General features: G+C 45.9%; 1 protein-coding gene across 1 annotated transcript in view; it reads left to right on the top strand.

Moving 5' to 3' along the window:
• TCF7L1 (transcription factor 7 like 1) overlaps positions 1-12,109 on the top strand; it is a 159,497-nt gene extending 147,388 nt beyond the window's left edge. The window contains exons 5-12 of the mRNA XM_067704534.1: positions 4,939-5,071; positions 6,009-6,111; positions 6,417-6,500; positions 7,240-7,383; positions 8,122-8,281; positions 8,368-8,475; positions 9,352-9,427; positions 10,707-12,109. Of these exons, the coding sequence (XP_067560635.1) occupies positions 4,939-5,071; positions 6,009-6,111; positions 6,417-6,500; positions 7,240-7,383; positions 8,122-8,281; positions 8,368-8,475; positions 9,352-9,427; positions 10,707-11,140 (1,242 nt within the window). The 3' untranslated portion in view covers positions 11,141-12,109. The remainder of the gene's footprint in view (positions 1-4,938; positions 5,072-6,008; positions 6,112-6,416; positions 6,501-7,239; positions 7,384-8,121; positions 8,282-8,367; positions 8,476-9,351; positions 9,428-10,706) is intronic.
• The last annotated feature ends 7,493 nt before the right edge of the window (positions 12,110-19,602 follow it).

Below are 19,602 nucleotides of genomic sequence, written 5' to 3'. Positions count from 1 at the left end.
TGAGTATTGCTACTCCAGCTTTCTTTTGATTTCCATTAGCTTGGGATATCTTTTTCCATCCCCTCACTTTCAGTCTGTATGTGTCCCTAGGTCTGAAGTGGGTTTCTTGTAGACAGCTTATATATGGGTCTTGTTTTAGTATCCATTCAGCCAGTCTGTGTCTTTTGGTTGGAGCATTTAATCCATTCACGTTTAAGGTAATTATCCATATGTATGTTCCTGTTACCATTTTCTTAATTGTTTGGGGTTTGTTTTCGTAGGTCCTTTTCTTCTCTTGTGTTTCCCACTTAGAGAAGTTCCTTTAGCATTTGTTGTAGAGCTAGTTTGGTGGTGCTGAATTCTCTTAGCTTTTGCTTGTCTGTAAAGCTTTTGATTTCTCCATCAAATCTGAATGAGATCCTTGCCGGGTAGAGTAATCTTGGTTGTAGATTCTTCCCTTTCATCACTTTAAGTATATCATGCCACTCCCTTCTGGCTTGTAGAGTTTCTGCTGAGAAATCAGCTGTTAACCTTATGGGAGCTCCCTCGTATGTTATTTGTCATTTTTCCCTTGCTGCTTTCAATAATTTTTCTTTGTCCTTAATTTTTGCCAATTTGATTACTATGTGTCTCAGCGTGTTTCTCCTTGGGTTTATCCTGTATGAGATTCTCTGCACTTCCTGGACTTGGGTGGCTGTTTCCTTTCCCATGTTAGGGAAGTTTTCAACTATAATCTCTTCAAATATTTTCTCAGGTCCTTTCTCTCTTCTCCTTCTGGGACCCCTATAACGCAAATGTTGTTGCGTTTAATGTTGTCCCAGAGGTCTCTTAGGCTGTCTTCATTTCTTTTCATTCTTTTTCCTTTATTCTGTTCCACAGCAGTGAATTCCACCATTCTGTCTTCCGGGTCACTTATCCGTCCTTCAGCCTCAGTTTTCTGCTATTGATTCCTTCTAGTGTATTTTTCACTTCATTTATTATATTGTTCATCTCTGTTTCTTTGTTCTTTAATTCTTCTAGGTCTTTGTTAAGCATTTCTTGCATCTTCTCTATCTTTGCCTCCATTCTTTTTCCGAGGTCCTGGATCATCTTCACTATCATTATTCTGAATTTTTTTCTGGAAGGTTGCCTATCTCCACTTCATTTAGTTGTTTTTCTGGGGTTTTATCTTGTTCCTTCATCTGGTACATAGCCCTCTCTCTGCCTTTTCATCTTGTCTATCTTTGTGTGAATGTGGTTTTTCTTCCACAGGCTGCAGGATTGTAGTTCTTCTTGCTTCTGCTGTCTGCCCTCTGGTGGATGAGGCTATCGAAGAGGGCTGTACATGTTTCCTGATGGGAGGGACTGGTGGTGGGTAGAACTGGGTGTTGCTCTGGTGGGCAGATCTCAGTGAAACTTTAATCTGCTTGTCTGCTGATGGGTGGGGCTGAGTTTCCTCCCTGTTGGTTGTTTGACCTGAGGCGACCCAGCACTGGAGCCTACAGGCTCTTTGGTGAGGCTAATGGCAGCCTCCAGGAGGGCTTATGTGAAGGAGTACTTCCCAGAACTTCTGCTGCCAGTGTCCTTGTTCCCACGGTGAGCCACAGCCACCCCCCGCCTCTGCAGGAGACCCTCCTACACTAGCAGGTAGGTCTGGTTCAGTCTCCTGTGGGGTCACTGCTCCTTCCCCGGGTCCCGATGCACAGACTACTTTGTGTGTCCCCTCCAAGAGTGGAGTCTCTGTTTCCCCCAGTCCTGTCCAAGTCCTGCAATAAAATCCCGATAGCCTTCAAAGTCTGATTCTCTAGGAATTCCTCCTCCCGTTGCCGGACCCCCAGGTTGGGAAGCCTGACGTGGGGCTCAGAACCTTCACTCCAGTGGGTGGACTTCTGTGGTATAAATGTTCTCTAGTTTGTGAGTCACCCACCCAGCACTTATGGGATTTGATTTTACTGTGATTGCGCCCCTCCTACCGTCTCATTGTGGCTTCTACTTTGTCTTTGGATGTGGGGTATCTTTTTTGGTGAGTTCTAGTGTCTTCCTGTCGATGATTGTTCATCAGTTAGTTGTGATTCCTGTGCTCTCGCAAGAGGGAGTGAGCACATGTCCTTCTACTCCACCGTCCTGAACCCGAGCCTTCCAGACCTTTAGTCCTGTTTGTCAGTTTCTGATGAAGCCAAACTCAAGAGCACATGGCCAGTCAGGATTCATAATACTATTAAGTATTTTAAGATGGCTCTGTGTACATATATCCAATCATCACATAGTACACAGTAAATATATAACAATCTTATTTGTCAGTTATACCTCAATAAAGCTGAAATTTTAAATTAAAAAAAAGATAGCTATAAATGATATAAATGAAAAACAGATGTACAAGAAGTCTAAATGAATGGAGATATGCCAAAATGATAATAGTGACTGGGTTAGGCTAGTGTGATTCTGGAGTTTTTTTGGCTTTTGTGTGTGTGTGTGTGATTGTGTTTTCTAAATGTTTTATAATATAGTTTGTATTTCTTTCTTAGGAAATTTGTGTTCTTCATAAGTATAGTTTTAAGTAGGTAATAATTAAATTGGGAAATACAGAAAGGGAAATAAGAAGAACAAAACCACCTGTAGTCCCACCACTCAAATATACTTACTGTTTACTTGGTGTGCTTCTAGTCTTTTTGTTTGTTTGTTTGTTTTTTCCTCCACTGCGCTGCACTGCTGGTGGGATGAGATCTTAGTTCCCCAACCAGGGGTTGAACCCCAGCCCATGGTAGTGAAGCACTGAGTCCTAACCACTGGACCACCAGGGAACTGCCTCTAGTCTTTTTTTTAAATCATAGAATTTATGTGTTTTTTTTAAATTGTGATCATTTTGTGTAATTCTTTTTATCATTTACTGTCACTTTAGTAATAATTCTATTCCTTTTATGATACTAAAAATCACCCTTTAGACAAAGCTGTTTCCGGGAAACCTCAGTGCATCATTGAGTTGCATCAGGATCCTAGAAATCTGACCTTAAAATAATTTTTTTGTACTCTTATTTGTGTGATATGTTCATGTACGTGGAGACCTCTTCAAAAGCCAGTGAGGGAACAGGTGAAAACAGTAAGAAGAAAAGAATTTTAGAATTTATTGTGCAACGTCAAATGAGCCCACTAAGGGTGGTGATAGGAAGTTGTTCAAGGTGAGGTACCAGCAGGGTCCAGCCGTGTGCCAGCGCCACCTAGTGGTTTTGGTTATGAACCATCTGCATTCTTGGTCTCACTTCTGTGAGTTTGAGAGCTGGGCCCCTGGGTTCTAGGCCTTGCTCCAGGACTCTGCCTCTCATCTCTGCTTAGCCTGCTGAAAATGGAGCAAGATTACTGTCAGCACACGAGCGCCTAGGAGATGTACATATAGTTGCTTGCATGATGAGTACCCAAGGGGCACTGAGTAAAAGGCTGAAGGGCTCAGGAATCTATGAAACGAAACATTCAACTGGGAAGACAGAAGTTTGGAAATCTGGCCCGTGAGATGCCACCAAATCATCATCCTGTTTACGAATCTCTTTTTTAATAACTCTCTTCTCCACTTGTAACTCATTTACCTTATTATCCAAAAAAATGTGTGTCAGTCCTTTCTCTGACAGATGTTTTGATTAGGCTGTTGAGGTGCCAGGAAGTGCAAGAGAAGACACCCTGGTTTGTTAGAGCCGTAAAGGGCTGATAGGAATCCAGTTCTACCACTTACTGGCCCCGTGGCTCAGGCTAAGTCACTTAATCTTTCCCCACTCAGTTTCCTCATTCCTCAAATGAAGATAATCATAGCTTTTTTGCTAGGTTATAATAAGGACGATAGCCATTTTTATAATAAAAATCTTTATTGTTAAGTCAGGTTATGCCAAGGCAATTAAAAATTAATTCCGTTTAGTAATTCCAGGACACACAGGTTTTTCCGTTTTTTAACGTTTCTGAAGCAGGATGTGTTGGTGACATGCCAGTGTTTTTGCTTTCTTAACAGTTACGTAAAATGTACTCCTTACACTCTCTGGTATTGTAAATGAAACGTGATAATTAAGTCAGCAGAGTGTTTGAGACTCTCCAGGGAGAACTGTTTTAAGTGCTCTTGGTGGTATCTGTAAACCCTGAACATGACAACTGGTTATATGAGGTCTGATGGTGACAGTTCCCTCACTGCTCTGTTACCAGTCTCAGATGTGAACCTATGAGCTACCCTTTCTAGGAGTACTCTTCGAGGGCTGAATGGGTTGTTGCATGGAAAATACCTGGTATCTATTCAACCAAGTACATAACAATAGGTTTTACAGGAATATCTTGTTGTATTGTACTTTACCGTGCTTCGCAGATATTACATTTTTTATGAATTGAAGGTTTATAGCAATCTTGCATCCAGCAAGTCTGTCGGCATCATTTTTCCAACAGCCTTTACTCACTTTGTGTCTCTGGGTCACATTTCAGTAATTCTCGCAATATTTCAAATTTATTCATTATTATTATAATTGTTATGCTGACCTGTGATCACTGATCTTTGATGTCACTATTGCAAAAAGATTACAACTCACTGAAGGCTCAGATGATAGCACCTTTTGACAAAGTATTTTTAATTAGGGTATGTGCATATTTTTTTGGACATAATGCCATTGCACACTTAACAGACTACAGTACAGTGTAAACATAACTTTTATACGCACTGGGAGGGACTTCCCTGCCGGTCCAGTGGTTAACACTCTGCTCTTCCACTGTAGGGGGTGCAGATTCCATCCCTGGTCAGGGAACTAAGATTCCACATGCCGTGCAGCACAGCCAAAAAAAGAAAAAATTTCTTTTAAAAAAAAAAAACAGATGTATGCACCGGGAAACCAAAAAAGTGTGTGTGATTTGCTTTACTGCAAATAAAGCAGTAAACGGAACCTGCAGTAGCGCTGAGGTCTGCCCGTACTCTCCACCTCCTTGGCAACTGTCCCTAGTCTTTTTCTCTCTGTCTTTCAGTCTAATAAAGTTCCTGTTGTTCAGCACCCGCACCACATGCATCCGTTGACGCCCCTCATCACCTACAGCAACGACCACTTCTCCCCTGGCTCCCCTCCCACACACCTCTCCCCAGAGATCGATCCAAAGACAGGTGAGTCGGGGCCTGCTCAGGCTGGCCCAGCTCCACAGCTCCAGTGGGGGCGGGCTTTTCTTCTCGGGGAGTATTTCAGCCCTGGAGTCGGACAGACCTGGGTTCAAACCATGTCTCCAGCTCTCAGTTGTCTCTAACCCTGCCCACTAAGTTTAGCCTTTTCAGTTCGCTCGTCAGTGCCTTACGTGTCCCTTCTGCATCGCTGGGTCATTGTGAGGATGAAAGGAGATTAAATGAGATGATGCACAGGGCCTGGCTCCACGGCATTTGGCGTTGCTCTGCCACTGCTGCTTCTACGTTAGAATGTCTTAAAACTTTAAGATTGGAATGACCTGGAAGGGGAAAAAAAAAATCTCCTTTCTCATTGACTTTGAAGTCTAGCCGGCTGCAGGCTGCGCCTCCTTAAACCAAAACCTAGGCCCCAGACTGAACATATGGAAGTAAACAGTCTAGCCAGACGTAAGTATAGCTATAAAGCAGTAGACTGAGTTGGCTTCTTGTTTTTAACTTGCTCACCAAACGCCATCCCAGAGGGAGCCAGAGTCTTCATAGAATTCCCATAGCGTTTCCATGGGTCAGAGCATTTTTGGAGCTTCTCTTGAGACATCACAGCTACTACGAGTTACAGATAATAAGGAGGACAAATGTGGAACAGAGATCCAAAGCTTATCTTTCCATGAATGAGGCAGCTTTTCTAGCTGATGACTCTGGGGATATCTTGGGTCTCTCAGTCCAAAATTTCCTGCCTGTGTCTTGGACGACTCCTGTATGAGCAGCTGGAAGTTACTGGTGACAGAGGGCAGAGATAATAAAAGAAAGGGCCTTCCAAGCTCCAGGGCACCTGGGAATATAGGGCAAGGAACCTCCTGTTTGATATTATTTTAAGGTGTTAATGTAGGGCCAAGGAATTGTCTGACACATCTCTCTTTGGAAGCAGGAATCCCCCGGCCCCCTCACCCATCTGAGCTGTCTCCGTATTACCCACTGTCTCCCGGAGCTGTGGGGCAAATCCCCCATCCCCTCGGCTGGCTCGTCCCACAGTAAGGAAACTTACAGCCTTTCTTACCCTCCCTCCTTCCTTCTGCTGAGTTCTAACTTCTGTACCTCCAGCCGGTCCTGGTGGTCTGTATACAGACGCCCCCCTTCCCCCACGTAGAGCCCTCTCACCAAAGCCCAGGACTCAGACCTCCCTGCTCTCCCCAGCGCAGTGTCCCCCCAACTCTTCCTTCCTACTTCCTGCCTTTACTTATCATCCTTTCTTCCCAACCACCTCTCCTTCCCTGTCCCGAACATTCCCATTTTAGCCAAATTGCTAACCAGATTTCCTTGCTCCTGGCCCTTATAGGCAAGGACAGCCCATGTACTCCCTTCCTCCCGGCGGCTTCCGGCACCCCTACCCTGCGCTCGCCATGAATGCCTCAATGTCCAGGTGAGTCCTGGGACTGGAGCTGTGAGCAGGAAGTGGCAGTGCAGGGAATGGTTGTCTACCAGCATCCCTGCCATTTCTGACCGTTACACAGCTTTCTCTTGGCAGTAAGCGAGGAGGCAGGTGCTCACCTTTCCTCCCGCCTCTCTGATAAGGTGGGGATGGAGACCATAGGCTCAGCCCACTCTTGCCCCATCTCTCTAAGAGAAGCATTTCAAAGCCCTCACACTCAACCCTCCTGCATGTCCCCTCACGGGCTGGGCTGGGCTTTGTGGCACTGAAGCATTTTGAGTACATCACTCTGAAGCTGGGAGATTAATTGTTCCTGCAATGATGTCAGGAGAGGGGAACAGCGAAAGGGGATTTCTGTCTCAGTAGCCGATCTACCTGACAGTGGTACCGCCAATGACAAAAGAAGTGCAACCCACAGCCTGAGCCCTTCTTTCCCCCCTGTGTACTCTGGCCTCAGACCCGCTGCATCTTCTTTTGTGTTTTTCATCCTACCTGCTTTCAGCACCAGATATAGGAAACCTGCATGCTTGTGGGGGAAGGGAGGTTTGTTGGGTGTTTCCCAAACCGGTTCTGTCGAGGTCAGTTCATGGCCTTCCGTTGCTCCAACACTGCCCCAGCAGAGGTGTTTACACACCTCCGCCATCAAGACTGGGGGCCCGCCACATCCTCTGTGGGTGACAAGCATTCTGCCTGAATCCCTCTGTTGTCTTTGTTTCCATCTGGTACATAGCCTGGTTTCCAGTCGGTTCTCCCCTCACATGGTGGCTCCGGCCCATCCTGGTCTGCCCACCTCAGGGATCCCCCACCCCGCTATCGTCTCCCCCATCGTCAAGCAGGAACCAACGCCCCCCAGCCTGAGCCCGGCCGTGATCGCGTGAGTAACAGGCAGCCTGAGGGGGGGTGGCCAGTCTCTGAGCAGCGAGTACCATTGGTTGCTTTCTTGGGGACATACAGCTGGCAGCCCGGCAGCTTCCTCAACTACACCCTCTCCCTTGGGAACTGTTCCCTTTGACCCCTGGAGTTCCCATCCTCTCAGAGACACCGTGCATCTCTTCTCCCATTAAGGAAGGTTTTACAACCAGGACTTTGAGGCTGAAAGAGAACCTGAGAGAGCTTTTAGCTTCCTTCTCCCCCTTCCACCCCGCCCCCCATACACTCGAAAATTGTAAGGCCCCAGAAAGGAGAATATTCTCAAGGTCACATGGCTGACCGGTGGCAGAGCTGCGCCCAGCACCAAGGCCTGTGCTTTGTCCACTGTGCCATAAAGACAGCAGGAAAGCCAAAGTCGGTCGGTGCCTCGTAGCCGAGGAGACCTCCTCTCTCCGTTTCTGCCTAAAGTGCCCTGCCCCCTCCTCTTTCTCACCTGCGGCCAGTGCGTCCCAGCTCTCACCACCACCCTCTGTTCCACTGTCAGGAAGTTGTCCTTTCCTGGAATATGGCCGGAGGTCTGTCAGAGGCTAGGAGCTAGGTGCTCAGGCTCTGAAAGCAACCCCGGGCAACTTACATTATCGTCCAAGCAACAGCATCTCCCCTCCCCAGAGGCAGACAGCCCTTAGCCTCCTAGAGAGATGACAGCTGATACCAGCTAACCTACAGCCTTATGACTTCCCAGGAAATCACCCGTCACAGTGAAAAAAGAGGAAGAAAAGAAACCCCACGTGAAGAAGCCTCTTAATGCCTTCATGTTATATATGAAGGAGATGAGGGCCAAGGTGGTGGCCGAGTGCACCCTGAAGGAAAGTGCAGCCATTAACCAGATCCTGGGGAGAAAGGTAAGGCCTGCCCTTGGGCTCTAGGCTGTGCGGCTCAGCGTCCCCCACGCTCACCGCTCTGTCGTCGCTGGTCCTCTCTCCCGCAGTGGCACAACCTGTCCCGAGAAGAACAGGCCAAGTACTATGAACTGGCCCGGAAGGAGCGGCAGCTTCACTCTCAGCTCTACCCAACCTGGTCAGCCCGAGACAACTACGTACGTGCCCATCAGACACCAGGAGCAGCCTCTGCGAGAGGAAGAGGGGCAAAGGAAGCTGACTCCATTGATAGAGGACCCTGTCAACGGAGTCAGCTTCCAGGGAGGCCAGGGAGAAGTCTGTATTTCTCTAGAAATAAGGAAGACGTTTTAGTTCTCGGGAGGGCAACAAGGCCATGGTTTGGTATCCTGGAGACAGAATCAAATTTGTGCCTGTCCATTGGAAATGGACTCAGCCTTTAATTCCAGAATTCAGGGTGCAGTGTGAGCTGTGTGCTAGCTCTGTGGTCAGTGTCTCTAGCCAAGGGTCGCCAGCCTGGGGCTCAGAGACCAATGCGTAAGCCGCTGCCTGCGTTTCTGATGACTCCCTGAAACTGGGAAGGTTTTTGTATGTATGTTGTTGCTTGCTTTTTTGGTGCCAAAAGGCACAAAAAAAGTTTTTTGGGGTTTATTTGGGTTTTTTTCCCCAATTGAACCCACGCCCTCGGCAGTGAAAGCACAGAGTCCTAACCACTGGACAGCTGGGGAATTCCCAGCTGCATTAGATTTTCAGTGAGACCTGGGACCCCTCAGAAAAGATCAGGAACCTTACACGGTTCTAGGAAGAGAAATGGAAAAATCAACCTGAAGGGCAGGAAAAGAATGAGGCCTTCCGAGAAAGCCAGGCCACCGGAGCTGGAGGGAAGGGATCCAGTGGGGGAGGGAAGCAGTGTTCCAGGAAGGCTCACTGTGCCACCTGGTGAGGCTGCTGCGGGGAGTGTGATCTGGGTGCCCAGTGCAGGAAGTATCCTGTCTCCCCGCTTCATAGCTGGGAGTCCCCCAGAAAAGCCGGTTATTCTGTGCCTGGTTACCTCTTCCTTTGACTGTATCTTTCAGGGTAAGAAAAAGAAGAGGAAGCGAGAAAAGCAGCTGTCCCAGACCCAGTCCCAGCAGCAAGTCCAGGAGGCAGACGGTGAGTGGACAGGAGGGCCCTGCATCTTTACTTCCTTTTCCCTGTCCCAGCTACACCCGCCGGTACTTTGTACCCGGGACTCTGACGGACACGATGACAATGCCGTATGATAGCTGCTATGTTCAAGGCCTTATGTACACTCAGGGGGCTGTTATTATTATCCCCTTTTTGGAGATGATCTGTTAAGAGGCTCGAAGAAGTGAAGGGATTTTTCCAGTCACTCTGCTTGTTAAATGGTCCGGCACTTTGTCACTTGGAAGGCTCTTTCCAATTCAGTTGAGTTGTGTCTTATTTGAGGGTTAGGTTCTAAAATCAGTGCATAAGGTAAAAACTGAATGTCACTGAAATGATCCTTGAAATTCCCTTAGGAAGGCAGCCCATTAGGGATGGACATATCACCTATCCGTGAATCCAATAGAATCAGGTTTTCTTCCAATGTTTGTTTGGTCGAATAACAGAAATAATTGTTCACTTGGATTGGGGGTGCCCCCTTTGTGCCACAAATATGTACTGTATCTTTTTACAGCAGAATCACACCCAGCAGAGAGATGCTCACACGGTGACCAGTATTTCAGTCAAGCCTCCCATCTCATGCTCACTCCAGGACAAGTGCAGAACTTGTTTAGTTCCATCTGTAGTGCTTTTTTTAGGCGGGGGGGGGGGGGGGGGGGAGCTGCACCACCCAGCTTGTGGGATCTTAGTTCCCTGACCAGGGATCAAACCCAGGGCCACAGCAGTGAAAGCGCCAAGTCCTGACCCCTGGACTGCCAGGGAAGTCCCCTAAAGTGCTCTTTATCACCTTGCTTTTCTTTTCATCTCCTTTCCTACCTTTCTAATATCTGTATAATCTGCATATTCATCTCCACAGGAGTCCATGTAAGTTAACTATGTATATGATGCAAAATCCACTGTATACCACGTTGCTTAGCAGGTGCTGTACTATCTCTGACAGCACCATAAACCAAAGATCTCAAAGCAAATTGAGTGGAGATCCATCCCCAGAATGATGAGATTTCAGCAGGAAGATGAAGATGTGATAGGCTGAGCTACTTTCCTTCCAGGCAGGTTCTGAATGAGTCGTTGGCGTTTGGGCATTGCCCCTTGTCTGTGCTCTAGGTGTCTTGAAAGCCACAGCCGTCACTTCAGGTTCTCACTTCCCTCCCTGTACGCATTCTTGTTTCCGGAGTTGATGTGTGCAGCTGGGCTTCCTCGGCAACCTCCGCCTCCCACCACGCTCCTAGCTGCTAACTCTTCCGTGTGGTTTTTTTATTTCCCCTAGGTGCTCTGGCCTCCAAAAGCAAGAAGCCATGTGTCCAGTACCTGCCCCCTGAGAAGCCCTGTGACAGTCCTGCCTCCTCCCACGGCAGCATGCTGGACTCGCCGGCCACACCCTCCACGGCCTTGGCCTCCCCAGCTGCCCCGGCCGCCACCCACTCAGAGCAAGCCCAGCCCCTCTCCCTCACCACCAAGCCAGAGACCCGGGCCCAGCTGGCTCTCCACTCGGCTACCTTCCTGTCAGCGAAGGCTGCCGCCACCTCCTCTGGCCAGATGGGCAGCCAGCCCCCCGTCCTGTCCCGGCCCCTCCCCCTGGGGTCCGTGCCCACAGCTCTGCTGACGTCCCCCCCTTCCTTCCCAGCCACTCTCCATGCCCACCAGGCCCTCCCCGTGCTCCAGGCCCAGCCTCTTTCCTTGGTCACCAAGTCTGCCCACTAAGCTGCCCACTGACCTATGCAGGCTGTCACGTGACTCATCGAGTAGTAATGATGCAGAAGAAGAAGAAGAAAAAAAAAAGGAAACTTTATTGGTCAATATTTGACCACTCTGGACTGTTCTGTAAAGTGACTGGTAACAGCAGCACTTTACATTTTGTAGATGTAACCAGTAGCTGATCTTAAGGCTTTTTTAAAAAACAAAACAAAACAAAACAAAAATCTTTAAAAAACAAGAACTGAAAAGTAGTGTGTTATTCTTCCTGTATGTGCAGCGGTGGATGGACCTGGGCAGAAGGCACCTCTGTCTCTACCTCCTGGACTCTCTGCCCTCCTGCCTCTTCCCATCACCCCCCAGCATCCCAGCTTCCCCCACCCAGCCTGCATGTTGGCCATTGCTGCCATTTCTAGCCCGCAGCCTCTTCATCTACATCCCATTCCTGGACATTCCCTTTTACCTGGCCCACATTTTTCTCCTTTGCTCAGCTCCGTGGGTTCTTGCCTTCACCTTCGTCCTCTGCCCAGTGTAAGGCTGTCACCATGTGAGAAGACACCTCGGCCTCGTTTGTCTCCACCAGCATCCCTTTTCCCTCAGTGGCCCTAATGCCCCAGTCTCCAGCTTTTGGTGGGGGAAGAGGTCTTCTGCAGTGGTTCTTCCCCGCATTTAAAGGGATTCAAGGTGCCTGCCACTTCCTCAGTGAAGAAGCCTGTGTACCACCCCCTTACCAGTCGAGATGTCCCCTCACAGCCCCAGAGTGGCAGACAGGACCTGGCTCCGAGGTCTGGCTCCCGTCACCCAGGTCCGTGCTAGCGCAATCTGCCAAAGCTCTGAAGACCCTCCTCCCTCCCCCATCACCTCACATGCTTCTTCTGTGTGTATTTCTTTTCATTTTTATGGGGTTTTTTGGAGCAATTTAAACTCCCAGTTGTTTATTTTCACAAAAGAAAATAAAATTGCAGTTGCAAGACCTTTTCTGAGTATTTTAGTCCTTTTCTTGAATCAAGCCCCCTTCTTCACACCAAGCCCTGTGTGAGATTTTTGCAGACATGCAAAGGAGGAATGCTGCTTATTGGAAGAGGATATAAATCATGCCTGACACGACTAGAAAAATTCAACCCAGTTTCCAGCCTCGAATGTACACAGACCGCTCAGTATAGATAACTGAGATACAAAGGGATGAATCTTTTTATTTTCGTTTGTCTTCTTGTAATTGCCAAGATAGGAGAGGTATCCTTGGATTGCTTTGCATGTATCTAGCACTGCAATAAATTTTTTTTGTTGTTATGGTGTTATTGAGGTATAATTCACATAACATACAATTCACCCATTTAAAGTGTACAATTTGGGACTCCCCTGGTGGTGCAGTGGTTAAGAATCCGCCTGCTAAGGCAGGGGACGCGGGTTCAGTCCCTGGTCCAGGAAGATCCCATATGTTGCAGAGCAACTAAGCCCATGCGCCACAACTACTGAGCGCGCGTGCCACAACTACTGAAGCCCGCGCTGCTAGAGACCGTGCTCCACAAGAGAAGCCACTGCAGTGAGAAGCGTGCGCACCACAACAAAGAGCAGCCCCCGGCTCACCGCAGCTAGAGAAAGCCTGCGTGCAGCAACGAAGACCCAGCGCAGACAAAAAAAAAAAAGCACAACACATGAAGTGTACAATGGTTTTGACTGTGTTCAAAGTTGTGTAACCATCATCACACTGGACTTCAGAACATTTTCATTACTTCAAAAAGAATCCCGGGGCTTCCCTGGTGGCGCAGTGGTTGAGAGTCCGCCTGCCGATGCAGGGGACGCGGGTTTGTGCCCCGGTCCAGGAAGATCCCACATGCCGCGGAGCGGCTGCGCCCGTGGCCCATGGCCCGCTGAGCCTGCGCGTCCGAAGCCTATGCTCTGCGGCGGGAGAGCCACTGCAGTGAGAGGCCCGCGTACCGCAAAAAAAAAAAAAAAGAATCCCCGTACCCTTTAGAACTTACCCTCCACTTCCTCCTTCTCACACCCCCATCCCCACCTCCAGCCCTAAACAACCATGAAGCTACTTTTTTTTTTTTAACATCTTTATTGGAGTGTAATTGCTTTACAATGTTGTGTTAGTTTCTGCTGTAAAACAAAGTGAATCAGCTATACATATACACATATCCCCATATCTCTTCCCTCTGGCGTCTCCACCCTCCCACCCTCCCTATCCCACCCCTCTAGGTGGTCACAAAGCACCCAGCTGATCTCCCTGTGCTATGCAGCTGCTTCCCACTAGCTATCTATTTTGGTAGTGTATATATGTCAGTGCTACTCTCTCACTTCGTCCCAGCTTACCCTTCCCCCTCCCCGTGTCCTCAAGTCCATTTTCTACGTCCATGAATCTACTTTTTATCTCTGGCTTTGTCTGTTCCGGACATTTCGTTTAAATGGAATCATACACTATGTGGTCCTTTCTCACTGACTTCTTTCAACAGAGTATTCTCAAGATTCATCCATGTTGTAACCTGTATCGGCACATCATTCCCTTTTTTTTATTTTTTATGATGGTAAAATAGATAAATAACAAAATTCACCACTTTAACCATTTTTAGGTGTACAATTCAGTGGCTTTAATTACCTTCACAGTGTTGTGCAACCATCACCACTGTTTCCAAAACGTTTCATCACCCCAGAGTCTCTATAACCATTAAGCAATAACTCCCTCATTCCCCTCCCTTCAGCTCCTAGTAACCTCTAATCTACTTTCTCTTTCAATGAATTTGCCTATTCTAAATATTCCATATAAATGGAATCATAAGACATTTGTCCTTTTGTGCCTGGCTTATTTAACTTAGCATGTTTTCAAGGTGCATTCATGTTGTATCAGAATTTCATTTTTTGCCCCGGACGCGCAGGTTCAGCGGCCATGGCTCACGGGCCCAGCCGCTCCGCGGCATGTGGTATCTTCCCGGACCGGGGCACGAACCCGTGTCCCATGCATCGGCAGGCGGACTCTCAACCACTGCGCCACCAGGGAAGTCCCTAGGATTTCATTTTTTTTAAGCCTTGTCTTCCTTTACCTTTTTTTGAGTACTTGCCAGATTTTTTTACCCTACTCAGACATACAGCTTTTTAAATTGTGGTAAATATAAAAAATATAAAATATATATATTATATATATAATATAATATATATATAAGTGGACAACCTAGTGGCATTAAGTACATTCACAGTGTTGTGCAACCGTAACCACTAACAACTTCCAGAACCATTTCATCATCCCAAACAGAAACTCCAAACCTATTAAATATTAACTCCCCATTCCTCCCTCCCCCCAGACATTAAGAACCTGCAATCTACTTTATAGCTTTATAAATGTGCCTATTTTAGGTACCTCATATAAGTAGAATACAGTACTTGTCCTTTCATGTCTGGCTTATTTCACTTAGCATAATGTTTTCAAGGTTCATCCATATTGTAGCTTGTGTTGATATCAGAACTTCATTCCTTTTTATGGCTCAATAATAGTCCATTGTATGTATAAACTACATTTTGTTTATTCATCTATTGATGAACACATGGGTTGTTTCCACACTTTGGCTATTGTGAATAATGTTGCTGTGAACTTTCACATACAAATATAACGTTGGGGGCTTCCCTGGTGGCGCAGTGGTTGAGAGTCCGCCTGCCGATGCAGGGGACGCGGGTTCGTGTCCCGGTCCGGGAAGATCCCACATGCCGCGGAGCGGCTGGGCCTGTGAGCCATGGCCGCTGAGCCTGCGCGTCCGGAGCCTGTGCTCTGCAACGGGAGAGGCCACAACAGTGAGAGGCCCGCGTACAGAAAAAAAAAAAAAAATATATATATATATATATATATATATATAAAACGTTTGAGTCCCTGTTTTCAATTCTTCGGGATTTATATGTAGAAGTGGGATTGCTGAGTCATATTGGTAATTCTATGTTTAACATTTTGAGGAATTTGCCAAACTCTTTTTCATAGCAGCTGCAACATTTTACATTCCAATCAGCAATGTTTGAGGGCTCCAATTTCTCCACATCCTCACCAACATATTATTTTCTTTTTTTAAATACAGTTTTTAAAGGTTACACTCTATTTACAGTTATTACAAAATACTGGCTATATTCCCCATGTTGTACATTATATCTTTTAGCCTATCTTACACCCAGTAGTTTGTACCACCCACTCTCCCACTGGTAACCACTAGTTTGTTCTCTATATCTGTGAGTCTGCTTTTTTTGTTATATTCACTAGTTTGTTGTATTTTTTAGATTCCACATATAAGTGATGTCATTCAGTATTTGTCTTTATCTGTCTGACTTATTTCACTTAGCATAATGCCCTCCAAGTCCATCCACGTTGCTGCAAAAGACAAAATTTTGGGGTTTTTTTTATGTCTGAGTAGTTTCCCACCGTATATATACACCACATCTTCTTTACCCACTCATCTGTTGATGGGCATTCAGGTTGCTTTCATATCTTGGCGATTGTAAATAATGCTGCTATGAACATTGGGGTGCATGTGTCTTTTTGAATTAGCATTTATGTTTTTTTTCAGATATATAGCCGGGAATGGAATTGCTGGGTCAATATGGTAGTTCTATTTTTAGTTTTTTGGGGTTTTTTTGCGGTATGTGGGCCTCTCACTGTTGTGGCCTCTCCCGTTGCGGAGCACAGGCTCCGGACGTGCAGGCTCAACGGCCATGGCTCACGGGCCCAGCCGCTCTGCGGCATGTGGGATCTTCCCGGACCGGGGCACGAACCTGTGTCCCTTGCATCGGCAGGCGGACTCTCAACCACTGCGCCACCAGGGAAGCCCTATTTTTAGTTTTTTGAGAAGCCTCCGTACTGTTTTCCACAGTGGCTGCACAGATTTACGTTCCTACCAACAGTGTACAAGGGTTCCCTTTCCTCCACAGCCTCACCAACATTTGTTATTCGTGTGTTTTTTGATGATAGCCATTATGGCAGGTGTGAGGTCATATCTCATTGTGGTTTTGATTTGCACTTCCCTGATGCATTTTCCTATTTTCTGTTTTTTTATCATAGCCATCCTAGTAGGTGTGGAGTGTGTCTCACTGTGATTTTGATTTGCATTTACCCAACTAATACTAATGATGTTGAACAACCATTCATATGTTTATTAGCCAGTTATCCCAGCACCATTTGTTGAAAAGACTAATCTTTCCCCCGTTGAACAGTCAGCACCCTTGTCAAAAATCAACTGACCATAAATATATAGGTTTATTTCCTGACCCTCAATTCTATTCCATTCATCCATATATCTTTATGCCTGTACCACACTGTCCTAATTACTGTAATTTTGTAATAAGTTTTAAAATTGGGAAATGAGAGTCGTCTGATTTTGTTCGACTTTTTCAAACCTGTATTGGCTATTCTGGGTCTCTTTCATTTTCGTATAAATTTTAGTATCAGCTTGTCAATTTCTGCAAAGATACCACCTGGGATTTTTATAGGGATTGTGTTGGTAGATCAATTTGAGGAGCATAGACATTCTAACAATTATGTCTTCCAATCCATGAATATGGGATGTATTTCCATTTATTTAGGGCTTCTTTAGTTTTTTTTAAATAATACTTTATTGTTTCAGAGTGTACGTTTTGCATTTCTTTTGTTAAATTTATTCTTAAATTTTATTTTATTATTTTTGATACTACTGTAAACGGAATTTTTCTTAATTTCATTTTTAGATTGTCTGTTGCAAGTGTATAGAAATATAATTGATTTTTATATATTGATCTCACATCTTACATCCTTGCTGAACTCGTCCTAATAAATTTTTAGAAAATCCTCAGGATTATCTTTATACAAGATCATGTTATCTGAAAACAGAGATAGTTTTACTTCTTCCTTTTCAATCTGGATGCTTCTTATTTTGTTTTCTTGCTGAATTGTCTTGGCTACTTACAGTAAGAAGTTGAGTAGAAGTGGTGGGAGCAGACATAGTTCCTTATCTCAGGAGGAAAGCATCTAGTCTTTTACCATTAACTATAATGTTAGTTGTGAGGTTTCTGTACATGCCCCCTTCAGGTTGAGGAAGTTCCCTTCTTTTCCAAATTTGTTGAGTATTTTTATCACGAAGAAGTACAAGGAAATTTAAGATTTATTCAAGTTGCACCCTACCATTCCCTTAAACCAAAATTGGTGTGAGTTAGGAGTTAGCGCTAAAATCTGCCTTCTCTACTCCTATTCTAGGTAGAAGCACTTCCTGGAGAAAAACCACACACCTGAAATAGGTGCCACAGTAGATTTGTGCCTCACATAAGCCAGGCCTATAGCCTATATCCAGTCTGTTGGTATTACCTCCCAAATTTATCTTGAGTCCAACCACTTCCCTCCATTCTCACTGTCCCTATGCTAGTCCTACTAGGACTATTGCAACAGCCTCCTACCTGATTAACTTCTAAATCCACTCTTCTCTCCCCACCACCCCAAGAGTAGATTCTTCACCCTAAGACCAGACTAATCTTCAAAAATTCCCAACTCTGGGGACTTCCCTGGTGGCACAGTGGTTAAGAATCCGCCTGCCAATGCAGGGGACATGGGTTTGAGCCCTGGTCTGGGAGTATCCCACATGCCGCAAAGCAACTAAGCCCCTGCGCCACAACTACTGAGCCTGTGCTCTAGAGCCCACGAGCCACAGCTACTGAAACCCACGTGCTCTAGGGCCCACCTGCCACAACTACTGAGCCCGCATGCCACAGCTACTGAAGCCCGCGCGCCAAGAGCCCATGCTCCACAACAAGAGAAGCCACTGCAATGAGAAGCCCGCACACCGCGACGAAGAGTAGTCCCTGCTCGCTACAACTAGAGAAAGCCCACAGCAACAAAGACCCAACGCAGCCAAAATAAATAAATAAATAATTCCCTACTCTATCTTTTCCCTACTTAAACAGCTGTAATGGATTCTCGTTCATGTTAAGATAAAATATAAAACCCTGGACATAGCCCACAAACTCTGCATGATTTGGACCCTTATTTTCTCTCCTGGCTAATAATATGGACACAAGATCAGGCTTAATAATTTGCCATTCCCCTACCTACATGCACAGACACAAGCGCACACAAACACGCACACGAGTGCACCAAGCCAATATCCTTTTTTTAAAATTGAAATATGGTTCATAGACAATATTGTTAGTTTCAGGTATACTACATAGTGATTTGACATTTGCATACATTACAAAATACATCACAATAAGTCTAGTAACCATTTGTCCTAAGCCAAATCCTTTAATGCTAGTCAAGTATTTATTTAGGGGAGGTGGAGAGAATTTTAGAAACATTCATTTACCAGTTCACTTCCTTAAGCCAGAGTCACAGTTCTGAACTAATTTGTAAAAGATTTCTCACTTCTCTCTGATTCTTATTCTCTCCTTAGTAATGAGGGTGTGTGTGAGAGATTTTCTTACAACAGAGAAACATTGAGAAGCATATTAAAGGGTTTTTTAAAGATTATTTTTATTTATTTTAATTTTATTAGTTTTAGTTTTGGCCACGCCCCTTGGCTTGTGGAATCTTAGTTCCCCAACCAGGGATCGAACCCCAGCCACGGTAGTGAAAGCACAGAGTCCTAACCACTGGACTAAAAGGTTTTAAAATAGCAAAACAAAGTACTTTTTCCTGACAACTATATTTACATCATATACTAGTCCTTAAAATTCTTCAGAAATTCACCTGACTAGAACTGCATGCCACATAACCCAAATATTGTACTCAGACTGCAGAAGAGTGTTATATCTCCTGGCAGCTGTAATCCTTTTTGGCAGGATTACATTTCAACCTGTGTTAATGGCAACCTAGATCATTTAATACTTAATCTGGCTGGAGGCTCTGCTCCAGTCTCATCCCCCGCCATTTTCTTTTTACTTTTTATAAATTAATTTACTATTTATTTATTTTTGGCTGTGTTGGGTCTTCGTTGCTGCGCACGGTCTTTCTCGAGTTGCGGCGGGTGGGGGCTACTCTTCGTTGCGGGGCACTGGCTTCTCACTGCGGTGGCTTCTCTTATTGTGGAGCATGGCCTCCAGGTGAGCAGGCTTTAGTAGTTGCGGAACGTGGGCTCAGTAGTTGTGGCTCACGGGCTCTAGAGCGCAGACTCAGTAGTTGTGGCGCACGGGCTTAGTTGCTCCGCGGCATGTGAGATCATCCTTGCCCAGGGCCCGAACCCGCGTCCCCTGCATTGGCAGGTGGATTCTTAACCACTGTACCAGCAAGGAAGATTCATTTCTTTAAATTTTTATTGGGTGTAATTGAAATTGATTTACAATATTGTGCCAGTTTCAGGTGTACAGCAAAGTGAATCTGCCATACAAATACGTATAAAGAATGGACTTTTTAGAAAAGATCTTTGGCTACCTCGGAGGGCAGTTTCCGTGGGGTCAGGACAGAGGGGAGCAGGGTTGCAAAGGCTCCCGCTACAAAGTGATGGGGTGGGTTTCCGTTTCCAGATTTCCACGCATTT

This window comes from Pseudorca crassidens, chromosome 14 (genome assembly GCF_039906515.1).
Source record: "Pseudorca crassidens isolate mPseCra1 chromosome 14, mPseCra1.hap1, whole genome shotgun sequence".
In the NCBI taxonomy this organism is placed as follows: Eukaryota; Metazoa; Chordata; class Mammalia; order Artiodactyla; family Delphinidae; genus Pseudorca; species Pseudorca crassidens.
The sequence above is the reverse complement of the archived record's forward strand: the minus strand, read 5'-3'. Positions and strand labels throughout refer to the sequence as shown.